The following is a 13,523-nucleotide window of genomic DNA, read 5'->3' as shown; positions in this document are numbered from 1 at the left end:
TTTATGCTTCATGCATTCCATTACAATACATCTTTTACATTTATTTATTTTTAATGAAACTCTGTTATTGAGTAGTAGTTCTAAAAAAACTTCGATTGGTATTAATTATTATATAATTAACGGAGTAATTTGCTTTAACGAAGATGCATACAAAGTTGCATTCAATTTTTTTAAAAATAAAAATGATGTTTGATGACCGATACAGTTTGCATTTATTTCTTAATTTATATTTTAAGAATTTCTTTATTGAACATATGTCTATTTTTAATAAAATTAAAAAAAAAAAACCTGCTGTTGAGGAATAGTTTTGAATTTTTTTGAAAATTATTATGTAATAACATATGACGAAGTAATTTAAATGACTGTGGGTGGTACTAGCGTTAAAACGTAACTTTTTTAGTCGTGCATAACTTCCTGAAACAAAAGTTGTTTGCCATGCACTACTTTCGACACTGTCCAATCGGATGCATAATTCGGAAGATTCAACTTATCGTTGATGCATCTGAGTTTATTAATTTCTACGTTTCTACCTTTCTACGTTTTAATGTTACTGGTTTGTTTACTCGAAGGTCAATCCACGCAGAGTTGGCCAAAAACTGCTTTCTCTCTGAGTATAATCGATGTAGAAGAGTAAGTAAAGATATCCCTTCAGCATTCTATACCTGATGACCTTCGAAAGAAAGAGAAAAGTTCGGGAGATAGAAGAAAAGGGGTGAACGAAGAACACTTTTTTTCCCGTATTCCATCACTTTCGATTGCGAGATTTTGCAGAGATGAAGTCGTCGTCGAACTTTCTGTTGACCGGCGTTTTCATCGTCTGCGTTTTTGTTCTTGCCACCAATGGCGAGGGAATACAACAAGACCAAAAAGTCGATAATGAAACGGAAGAAGTTATTCAGAAATGGGAAGAAAATTTTAAAAGAATTCGTAAGCTGACGAGCACTGCCATCAAAATGGCAATGCCTTATTTTACAGATTCTGTTACATCGGGCGAATTTACATTGTCAACACCCTGTCGACATTCTCTGTTTCAATGGATAGCTGATTTAAGGGCGATGAAACCATATGCTTTTAGAAGTAAGCACACTTTTTTAGTTGCTTGTAGCTACATTTTTTCCATATTTTGCGTGAAATATAAAACACTTTTTTATTTAAATCTGAAGAGATTACTTAAAATAATATTTTTAAAGTAATCAGCTAAGTTAAACATTAGTAAAATTTAATCTCCAAAATTAAGAATAAAATCAGAATTTACATTCGAAATTTTATTCTTAATTTTCAGGGAGTCAATGTAAGTTCAAGTAATGCTATATAAATCCATCAAAGGCAAATTTGCATTGTCAACAGTTTATCCACATGCTGTGTTTCAATGGATAGCTGATCTAAGGGTAATGAAACCATATGCTTTTAGAAGTAAGCACACTTTTTTAGTTGCTTACAGCTACATTTAATATAAATATTTTTTTATTTAAACCTGGAGAGATTAATTTAAAATAATTTTTTTAAAGTATTCTGCTAAGTTAATCATTAGCCAAGCTCCAAAATTTAGAATAAAATTTTTTATCAGTGAAAAGTTTTTTCTTAAATTTCAGCATTAAGGAGTTATTTTCCATGATATGTCTTAGGTTAGCGATTTTACAGTTCACTGTGTTAAAAATTATAATTCTTAGTATTTGCATGTATTATGAATTTCTGTTTAAACACAATTAATATCAAAGAAAATGAAATAGAAAAATGAGTTAAGAAAGCAAAACGTATAATGTGTATATTCGTTACTTTATACAAAAAATATAGAGTATCTATGTTTAGTTATGTTGTTGCCTTTCTTTCAATTTTACCGGTTGATCTTAACTAATTGTCCTGTATATTGCATAGTATAGTATTAAGCATCGTCCAGTTTATTTAGCATTTCTAAAATTTAGGATATTTTTCATGAATTTATATCTAAAATACTCTTTAAGTACATTATAAAACATTCCAAAAAACATACATTTCAGTTAATGGTTGCATAGTACTATGGAAAAATATATGATTAAAAACATACTTATAACTCAACTGAAAAAAGTATGCTGCCTAGAAAAACATTTCTTTATAACAATGTTAATAATCTCTCTTTATATTCATAGATATAATCATCTCTTTTTTTATTCAATATTCACGGAAACATTAATATAGTCAATTTTCTAAAATTAAGTAAGCTAATGGATGCATAATTCCATAACGCATAAAAATATCATAATCGAAATTAAAGTATGACTTCAAATATTTTTCTTTTAAAACGTCTGAATGTTAATTACACTATAAGTTCCTTTACACTTGATTAATTGTTTGATTTTATATTCGAACGTAAAATAATACTAATAAAAAAGTTGCGCTAAAATGTCTGAAAATTCATAAGAATCTGAAAAATTGAGCAAAATTTCAGTGATTTGCATCTTTATAACATAATACTCACATTTCGAATCATTTCGATTGTGTTCCTAAAAATACTTCTCCCATACTTTGATACGAACTGGTTTAAGAGCGTAATTAAAAGTGATTTAAATTTTTTCTTGCTAATGGATCAAGAAAGTAATGTGTACAAATAAATTTGCTTATCTCTTTTAATTATAAAATTTTGACAAGTAATGATAGCTTTGGAAATCTAGTGTAATCTTCCGGTTCTCGAAAATAATAGAAAATGCGCACATTTGATACAATAAGCTAAAACATGAGTTATTCACAAAAGATAGAAAGTTAGAAAATGTATTCATATTTGATGGATTCTGTGAAAATTATGATCCATTAAAATTGCCTATATTAATAATTATTAATTCATCGATCATCAGTACACTGAGAAAAAGAGCATGGTTCAAACTAACAGAATATGGCAAAATTTACCATGTTTCTGGCTCTTTCGGAATACCAAAAAGCTCGGTAATTTTTATCGGCGCGCTTTGGTAATAATTTCGGTAAAATTAACAATAAAATATGGTTTCATAACATGTGATAAAATTTGATAATTTTATCATAATACCTTAGAACAGGGCGGGAAAATCCTTTATTCGGCTAAATTTATTTTTTAGTTTTATATTCCTTACTAAATGTGTAATAATAATAACTATAGTTTTGAAAACCAGAATTTAAAAGTTATAAAAAGTGCTTTATTAACAAAAAACATCAATAAAAATTAGTGATCATGGTTTCTAATATATGTAGTTCTATTTTTAATGGTTCAATTAAAAACTAACTTTAATTAAAAGCTACTTGTACAACTAAAATGGTTATGTTCAGTGCAATTATCATTGTTACACAAACATAAGAAGTTTTCACTGGAGGTCACAAATTGTTGAAGGTTTTACAGTTTTCAGGCAACGGTTTGTCTTAATTTTAAAAGGCCCAACCGGATATTGTATATTTTTCTTTTTTGTCCAAGAGCTGTAAAGAAAGGAATGGATGGTATCAAATTGAAGGATGTTATCGAAATACATAATGCACTTTGACGTAAATCATGATGCAAGACTCTGAAATACAATGAGATTCAGCTAATTCTATGGAGGTTTTAATTAAAATAATATTATATATGAGTTATTGACTAGCACTTAGGAAGTAAAGATATGAACTTGATAGGAGAAATGTAATACCTTATTAATACCATCCAATAAAATTATACCTTATCAGAAGCTTATAGAATTATAATGATTATAACAAAATTATGAAGAACAGGATTATAAAAGAGTAACTTTTTTTTTGTATTTTTAATCATCATTACAATTTATACTTTTGCTTTAAAATATTATTTTAAAATTTAGATATTCCACTGAAAAATAGAAGTAGATAAATTTTTTTTTATCAATGAAATATTTAGGTTAAAAAATACCTTTAACTTTTGAGATATAGTTTTTGAAGAATTACAAGTAGTTTGCAACTAATTATTTCCTTTTAATTATAACAAAAATCTCAATTTAATTAAAAATATAACTCATGTATAAGCTATTATTAATTTTAATAAATGTCCTTCAATTAAAAAAAGTAGTTTAGGAAAAACTAATGCTTGTTTTTTTTCTTCTTTGAAGCATTAAAAAACACTTTAAAAACCAATATTAATCTGTTAAGTTTCCAGAGTATCTTTATTTTTCCGAGAAGTTTAAGAGTGATTACTCGATTTTAATCCCCACGAGGAGCATGGAACTAAATAGTATATTTAAAAAAATATATAAATCCGTGTCTGAGACTGGCCACATGTGAATACATAAAAATAATTTTATTCATATCTCGATAGGTTTAAAGAAAAGTAAGAGCTGCTACTGATTTGAATTTTATATGTCTTAGAAACGTGGAATTACCATGATACCTAGAGAAATTTATAAGGAGTACGTTAGATTAAGAAAAGTAACATCTCATAATTAGGTCAAGAATTATTAACTGTTAAACTTGCAGTAAAAAATACCATGCAAGCCGCTCTACATCCTGCAAAAATGCAATTAAACACAAAAAATATGTCGTGTTGAAACTGCTATTTTTATTCTCTACTTAATTATTTACTACTTTGTTTAAAAGTAATTGCAACCACGTGTATTTTTTCCTACTTTCTTTATTTAAACAATGACTGCTAATTTTCGTAAAAAAAAAATAATTTTTCTCACTCGAAATCTTTACTTTATAAGTTTGTGCTGGAGTTGATGTCGAAAGTAGCAGAAAGAGAGACAGAAAGTGTTTAATTATACCAACATTTTTAAAAATATAATATAATTCAAAATGATAAAAATATAATTTCAGAGAGTTAAAAGCTTTTTTAGTTTTAATAGGATATAATTACATAAGTCTCGTTTACAAGTAAAATCACTTTTAATTTATTTTTTATTTTTGAGTCATACGATTTGCATTCTTAAGTTTACATTTTCAATTTTTTTCAAACATAGTCAATTGTTTATAAAACTCAGGTAATTGTTCATTTCTTTGCGATTAACATATTAATAGTATGTTCTTACATAAAATTATGATAACTATATATTTTATTAGCAATATGTTCCATGTTTTCCATGTTTTAAGAGAACAAAAACAATTAAGAATGAAAAGCAAACATGGGAATTAATAAGTAGAGCAAGCATGAGACAGTTTGTCTTAGTATTCATGAAAAATGCACAAAATTATAATTTCCAACGCTAGTCAAAACTGTATTAAAATTATTAAATTAAAATTAAAATTTTTCCGTCTTGAAATCCCATTTCAAATTTTCCTACTTTCATAACAAAAACTTTCTTTCTACTTAGAATTTCATTTTTCTGAGATATTTTTTCCAGAAATTAGTATTGTTCAGAAAATATCTTTAAAAATAGAAAATAATATTTTTAAACATCTTGATCGCATTTAATAGTAATCAAATAAAAGATAAACTTTTATTATTTGTTTAAAGTAATCTAATAATCTGACGTGGAACTGTAAAAATTATCTCTGTGGGAAGAAAAAGAAAAATATCGGGCAGGTAATAATTTATCGTAGTTTTTCGACAAATTTTCTTCATTAAATTTTCCCGTTATTTTATTTTTTGTAAATAAAGATAATTTGTTTCTTTATTTTTTTAACTAATAAATTTTTAAGAATTACCATGAAAAGTTATCTACTTGCTTCTAAAAACCACGTAATGTAAACTACGTGTGTAAATTTCACATGCTTTATTGTACATTTAACACATCATTAAATATGCAAGATGACATGTTTAGAAAACCTATTATCAAACCAAGGCATGTTTTTTTTCAAAACACTTTGTATTTAGTGCTAAAGAGCATAAGACAATAATATATTGGTGACCACCACTATATGGTAATTTTGTAAATAAATAATAATTTTTTTCAAGCAAACCTCTGAATGCTGAAATAGCATTTTAGAAAAAAGGAAATTCCCATTATCATTTTCACAAATTAAGTCTGCTTTTAAATTTTCCCCAGATCCGTAGGAATCCTGCACTAATTAGAGGCCTTAAATGTGCTTTACTTTATTTTCAGCAAAGTTTCTAAAACTACGCATTATTGATGATAGTTGCGGAAAACCTTATATACTATAACTATATATTTCAGCTACGCGTATCAAACATATCCAGTTAGCAAATGTCTGAAATAAATAAATAATACGTACATTTTAAGCTTCGCATTCAATGCTTTAAATGTTGCTTTCAATATTAATTTCTAGTTTTATATAAATTATATTTCACATTTACATAATATTATATTACATATTATATTTTAAATTATATATTAAATTATATATTATATTATGTATTTATATTATTCAATATTATTTTCTAGTGGCCGATGCGTCTGCCAAGACAGTTGACGGTGTCCTCACTGGGACATTGTCATCTTATGGGTCGTATGATCAGTGCGTTGATACAGTTGTACCAAACAAAGATATTCGTGGGAAATATTGTACAATTACAGCATGGCCTCCTCTACCACCAAAACCAAGATTCTATTCTGTAAATAAACGTCTGGAAGCATTCAAAATATTTGAAAATGACACTGGAGTAAGTTATTTATTTATTGTCTGTCATTCTTTTATTTGAAACCCAGTGTAGAAAAAAATAAAATTAGCCTACAGCGCGCTTTAGCTTACATTATGCATATAGTTACATATAGGTAGTAATACTTGGAAACTATATTTGGAGCTAAAAATTCCCAGAATTTCAATATACACGCAACTTTAAAAGTTAGTGTTTGAAGACACCTTAAAGTTTGTCTTTTATTCTTTCATGAACTTTCAGAAACAATCGATTCTGTGATTAGGAAAAATACTGTTTTGAGATAACGTCGTTTGAAGTTTTCTAATCATTCATATGCAATCATATGCATTCATATCAATCATTCACATTCATTTGGATGATTAAAAAACTTTCAACTGGTTGAAATACGGATTAACAAGCTTAAAACTATCCATAGAATATGCATATTAAAACAAAAGTAATCTTTTTCACTTCAATGAGTTTTATCCAGTATTTTAAACAAAATCTCGAAAACCCAATTGCCATCTTTACTAAAAGTAAGAAAATTGATATTTGTATTTTGAAAATTTTATAATGAGTGAAATATTGAATAATATGAAATATATAGATATCCGTCATAAATTGTACGTCTATTATACTACGGCTATCATAATAGTTCGGTCATAATAGTCGCTGAATTATTTCCTAAAAACTAATTAATTTTAATTTTCCACGTCTTCTACTAAGCAAAAACTGCTGAAACTTTAAATTTTTCAATATGTAGATTAATCTAATATAAAAAACTTTATGCCTCATAATTGAAACTTTTTCATCCACAACTAAATTGAATAATCAAAAATAATAAATAATTATTAAAAATTTGTTTTTGTATGAAATTATCTCCGGGTAAACGGGTTTTTTGAGTGGGTGCAATTTTTTAAATTGCCTAATTAACTTTAAAAATATAACTTAAAACGCAAAAAGTGAAATCAACATTAAAGGATCCGAACTTTGGAACCCTCCTGATCAAATGATGAGGAACATCTTTCTCTGATTGCCGCTACCCCATATATTTTGAAGGTTAGGAATCCAAATATGTAAAAAAATGTATATTTATTCAGAAAAAGTACGTTTTTGTGTCCAATTTCGTAACTTAATTAATAGTTAGCACTAAATAATTAGCATATTTGAGCTTACCACCAGGAACTATTAAGATTGACAATTAGTGAAAAACCGATCATTAGAACGTTATTCAGGGTGATATATGATTTTGCGCTCTGTAGAATATGATATATCATCTAACGATTCACCGTGATAAGGTTGCTGTTAATTATCACGATATTCTGTACGCTCTTAAATTTCTAATCACGTTAAAATAGTTAGTTTGTATTTTTAATCAAATTAATCTAAATTTTCGAGGCTAAGGTTGAAATTCGATTGTTTTTAGTCTAAACCATATGTTTAATCTAATCCCATCTCAAGCAGTGAATCACTCCTATTTCATTTTGATTATGAAACTGCATTGTATATTACGTTAATCTTGATAAGTATTATGTCATTCTGCTATGAATAGCGGTGAAGGACAGGTTTCTTACTGAAAGAAAATATAAAGAGACTTTAATTATTTAAATAAACAATTTAAACTAATTGCATTAGTTATAAAGAGGAAAAATTTAATAATTTTTTTTTAAATAATTAAGTAGTTTGTAATCATACAACTCATTAATGTAAATAGGTATTAACAAACATAGTACATAGTGACAATACGTTAGAAGTACATTATAATTTTATTGGAGCTTTTAATCTTTCAAAAAATGATATAGATCTAATTTATATGAATCGTAAGACTAATTAGTAATCCTTAGATATTTTTCACAATGTCATGAAGGACAAGATCGTACTAAAAATTCTAATTGTATTTTATTTTCATACAATGTATCAGTATTTTACAAATGGAAAAGTGGTCGTTAATTAATGTGGATGAACGAGGAAATTGAAAAGGAACATAAACTATCTTTTAACATCTTTTGAATCATGGAATGAGAACACGTATTCTCAAACATATTACGCAACAATTAATGCGTAGTAAAGTGATTACGTAATTGATATGCTGAAACAGTACTATCTTTTAACAAATCTGATCATCTGAACGTCTCTCTATGGGGATCTCTTTATATCTGATTTCTGTAATTTTAATGTCTTTGAAATGTTGAAATAGCGTATAATCACATAGATTGTTTGGGAAATAATGAAGTATATATATATTTAACAATATGTAATGAAATTTAGATATATTTTTCGACAACATCTATAATCGAAAGTTGATTCGACCTTCAGACACTGCTTCGATTTTGACCGAAATTCATAAATCTTGCTAAGCGAGTGATAATTAAAAACTTGATGAACGCGTTTTACGAATCACTATCTGTTTACGACCATTCATTGAGAAGAAAAATCAACCAATCAGTTTCTTTCATAACTGGGTTATCAAAACGTAAATCAACAAATATTCAAATATATTATTATTTAATAAATTTTATTAGGTTTTCATTAATATTTAAGGCAATATTTTTCCAATTTGGAAAAGTTAAATGTTTTGCAATAGTGGAGATTTTAATAGTATATATATATATTTTTTAATTTGAAGACTGCTATAAGTCATAGTTAACTACTTTTGACTCTAGTTAAAACTATTGATAAACATAAATTTAAAATATGAATTTTATATCTACTTTATCATTATTGGCAATAATTAAAATGGAGAATATTCTGAAATTGTTTTAAATAAAGACTGAAACAAAACTGAGCAGGCTCAACATTAATTTTTTATGTAGCGAAAAATGAACTAATATAAAATGTATGTAAAATGAACTAATATTATGCGTGCAACAAAAGCATACGTAACAGAGCCTAATTTTATAGTTTCGAGTAAAATATTGTTTAGATATTTTAGTTATATTGTTTAGATATTTACAGTACATATTTACAGAATAAACTAAATATCTAAACAATATTTCGTATATTCTTTAGATATTTAGTTTATTCTGTTTAATAATAATTTAATAATAATTTGCAGCAAATAAATAAATATTACATGGTATTTTTGTACACTTTAAATAAGTATAATTTTCTTTTAGTTGATTTAGGTACCTTGAGTATTAAATCTAATAAAACGAATTGGTGCCACTTAATTTTTTTTTCTTTTTTAAGTATCTAAGTACATATATTTAGAGGATATTCTAAGGAGTAGAACGGGATTTTAAATTTTCTTATTAACAAACTTTTTTTCATATTTTTTTGTTGAGTAGTAAAAGCTTTAATTTGATGGCCTCTCTGCAGTGGATTAAATTTGCAAACTCGAGCATTTTGGGAAAAAATTTTGTTTTAAAATATTTTATTTTAAAGTTTATACTTCTATTAATAAAACACCAAAAGATATTTATAACAAGTAATATTACAAAAAAAAACATTTTTAAGTGATATTAATAATAATAATCTTTAATACTTAATTTGATTAAATTTTTATGAAAGAAAAAATTAATAAAAATATTTATTTTTCTCAGGTGTTAAGCTTACCCCAGACTTTCAGTTTTTTTAATTCATCGGTTTTGTGTTTATTCCTGACCAATAGTTTTGTTTAGCTAAATTGGTTACGTAAATTGTTTTTCTAAATTTCTAATAAAAAAAATGGTCTCGTTATTATTATCATATTTATCAAATACTGCTGCAATACTGCTCCAATATCTTAAAAAAATTGGTTATATTTATGTTTTATGTGAAGTAAAATGCATTTGGAACGCATTTGTAATATGCATTTAATATTTTGTTTTAATAGAGTTGTTTGATAATTAATTATTTTATACACATGAAACATTAACCTTTTTACTTCAATGTTAACGGAAAGAAGTTTGCCTTGTTAATAAAATGAGAAATGAGAATGACTTCTCTAATTAATTATCTTTATTTCTGTCACATAAGGTCATAACTGTTCGCATATTGCAGAATATTTGAGCGGAATACAGATTTTTTGTTTTAAAAATTAAAATAATATAATTCAAAATACAAGAGTAATTAAGCTAGAAATTGTCTATTTAAATTGCGAATTCAATTGCAGTAATCTGACACAAATATTGAGTTTGAATAATCATTAAATGATTTCTATATTATGGATATTGCTTGAGTAAATTTCTTTAATTTTACAATCGATCAAAAAAGCTATCTAAAGCTAAAAGTTTATAATTTAATGAGAGAACTACAGCTATCGAATTCATTCCGGAGCTTTGTATTTTATGACAATGCAAGTTTTAATAGTTTTCTTTTACCAGATGAAATTTATCGTCAAACGAAATTCAATTACGACTGCGCAATTTTTTTTTATGATTCCGTCCACTTTATGATTACAAAGCTTTATTTGAGTGCTCAAATTTTATCTGGAGCTTTGCATTTGATGAAAATACATGGTAAAATCGTTTTCAAACCACTTTGAACTGATTATATTACACTGTCAGAATTTTTATTTTAAAATTATGATAAAATAATCGGTTTAGGTTAAGTTTAAGGTTAGGAACATATCTTTACCGTTACTGGTTTGAAAACTTTTACAACTGATATTCGTGAGTAAAAGTTTATATGTCTTTATAACCATTTACTACTAGCATGGTTTCGAAACCATAAAAATGAAATTTAACTGGACATTGGAATTAGGTTATGTTAGGTAATGGACGCAAAAGTGTAGTTGTGACTCTTTTGGGATAAGCAGCCCTATGTTGCAACCATCCATGCATGAATTGAAATTCCATATCTCGATAGTCCAAGGACCGAGATAGCCTGGTTGATAGGACACTGGGCCCATGTTTAAGAAGTCGTAGGTTCAATCCCCGCCGGCCGCAGACTCCCTGTTTAGTAAATGGTGACTGATGCACGTTAAATCTGTCGAGTCACAAAGTCCTCCATGTTCCAATAACAAATCATACCTCTGGGGGTACTGATCCAGGAGTTTCCTTGTATTCTGGATTGGTTCAAAAACTACAAGGCTACGGAGTTGAACATTAGTAGTCATAAACCCAAAATAGGGTCGGCTGTTCGAGTCGATTATATAAAAAATAATAATATATCTCGATAGTCCAAGGTCATCATCAGGGCACTGTAAACTTCTCATGTGTGGAAGGAATTAAGGAATCATTGCGGTGCAATTCGAGGCATCTTTCAGCTTGACATGGGATGGACAGATTAGCCCTCTCGGTCAATGTAAATACACAACTGGCAGGGAACTAAGGTGATTCATAAGACATTCACTACACTTATTACTGTAAGTTTATTAGACATTCGCTGTTGTGTTAAGCACCCGATGATGGAAAATAAAAATAAGAGTTCGTAATTCTTTATTTCTTGATTTAGCTTTCAACTTTCGAGAAAGGCGTCCTCCATTCTCGTTAGTTGTGGGCCTAGTTTGCGCGAACAGTCAATATTAAATTATTATCACAGTTAATAGCTTGAATACTATTTTATGGCTATTTGACTGTTTTGATCGAAAGTGGAAAAAAACAATTATGTAAATTTTTATTTAAAAATTTTTTCCTAGAAATTTCTAACAGAGTATCACTGAAGGGAATTTATCGTCACTGCATGCTTCGACAACTTCAAAACTGTACTAGATCTCTAGGTTGGATGACGGTGCAAGTCAATCATTTTCCGACCATTCTGCACTGAATTTATGGCTGTATTATTGTTGAAACGAACTTATCGTGTTCTCTTTGCTGGAAATTTTAATTGTTTTAAAAGCGTCTACAAGCCGAATTCATATCTTCGATTAGAGTTATCACCAAGCGAAACTTTTACTACTTTCTGATTTACTTGGGTACTCAAATTTCAGCTGGAGCTATGTGCCAAAATGCTAGTAGAAGTTACAATCGTTATGAGAAAAATGTATCCCCAATGAAAATTTTGATCCCGTTTAAACAAAAGCAAACTACAAGTACAGGGCGAGAGAAAAATAATAAGATAAAATTCAAAGCTGCTTTTGGAATATTAATTAAATATGTTTTTAAATAAACTAAACAGAAAAAATAATTATTTTATGTCAGATTTAAATGAAAATTGCATTTGAAGGAAACAATGCAATGCATGAAAAAATGCATTTCACTTCCATAATTTCCCTCACTTACATAATTCACTTACAAAATTTCACTTACATAATTTTTCATACTTCAAGAAAATCATTTACATAATTTCCCTTTAAATCTACGTGAAAAAGCAGTTTTATAGTTTTATTTTATTTATTTAACGTATTATTTAACAATTTTCCGTTTCATACAATTCGTATTTTCATGTCATCGGTTAAAGTATTCTAAACGAGAGAATATTATGTCGATTTTAATTTAGTTTTTCTCAAACTAAAAAGCATGCCCATATTATTAACCCAAGTGAATGAATTGTTGACACTTACAGTTTCTATAAAAATACAAAAATAAATATTTGGAGAACAGGTCATTGAGTGACTAAGGTAGGAATACATTGCTTTCAAATAGGTAGTTATTATGTCATACATACGGCTATCTAACTAGTTGATCTTGTTTTTCAAACTCCTTTTAGAAAGGAATGTTTATTTAACTCAAGGATCAAAACAAGTTTTGGATACACCCTATGAGTTTCTGTAGAATTTGAAGAAATATTTTTGCTTTACTAAGAGGGATTTTAACCCTTTTACGCAAAATTTAAGTTAAATATTTTTCATACTCTGTTCATAACTTTTTTTCATTATATTGTGCTAATTTAGGTCAAAATAAGCGAAAAATATTATATTTAGCATTTCAATAATTTATTGTTATGAAATACGGCATGAAAGACAGGTGTCTCTTTCTGACTTAAAGGTAAAATCTTCCAAATACGGCTCACATCCAAACAGAAATTCTTCAAATTTGAGCTTATTTGCAGTTATTTAAATCTAAGGAAACAGTTATTCATCACTGATATTTCTTTAATTTAAAAAATAAATTATTGATAAAGTTTTAAATATGAAACAAAAAAAGTACAATCTCTTTCTTTGGATTTTGGATTTTAATATGCA

At 27.3% G+C, this 13,523-nt stretch overlaps 1 protein-coding gene across 1 annotated transcript in view; it reads left to right on the top strand.

Annotated features, from left to right (window-relative positions):
- The first annotated feature begins 414 nt into the window (after positions 1-414).
- LOC107452067 (nose resistant to fluoxetine protein 6) overlaps positions 415-13,523 on the top strand; it is a 38,071-nt gene continuing 24,962 nt past the window's right edge. Inside the window, exons 1-2 of the mRNA XM_043041538.3 lie at positions 415-1,077; positions 6,285-6,502. Coding sequence (XP_042897472.2) covers positions 774-1,077; positions 6,285-6,502 — 522 coding nt within the window. The 5' untranslated portion in view covers positions 415-773. The remainder of the gene's footprint in view (positions 1,078-6,284; positions 6,503-13,523) is intronic.

The sequence above is a fragment of the Parasteatoda tepidariorum genome, chromosome 1 (genome assembly GCF_982258835.1).
Source record: "Parasteatoda tepidariorum strain Cologne lab strain chromosome 1, Ptep-v5.0, whole genome shotgun sequence".
NCBI lineage: Eukaryota > Metazoa > Arthropoda > Arachnida > Araneae > Theridiidae > Parasteatoda > Parasteatoda tepidariorum.
This window is presented reverse-complemented; position numbering and strand designations above follow the sequence as displayed.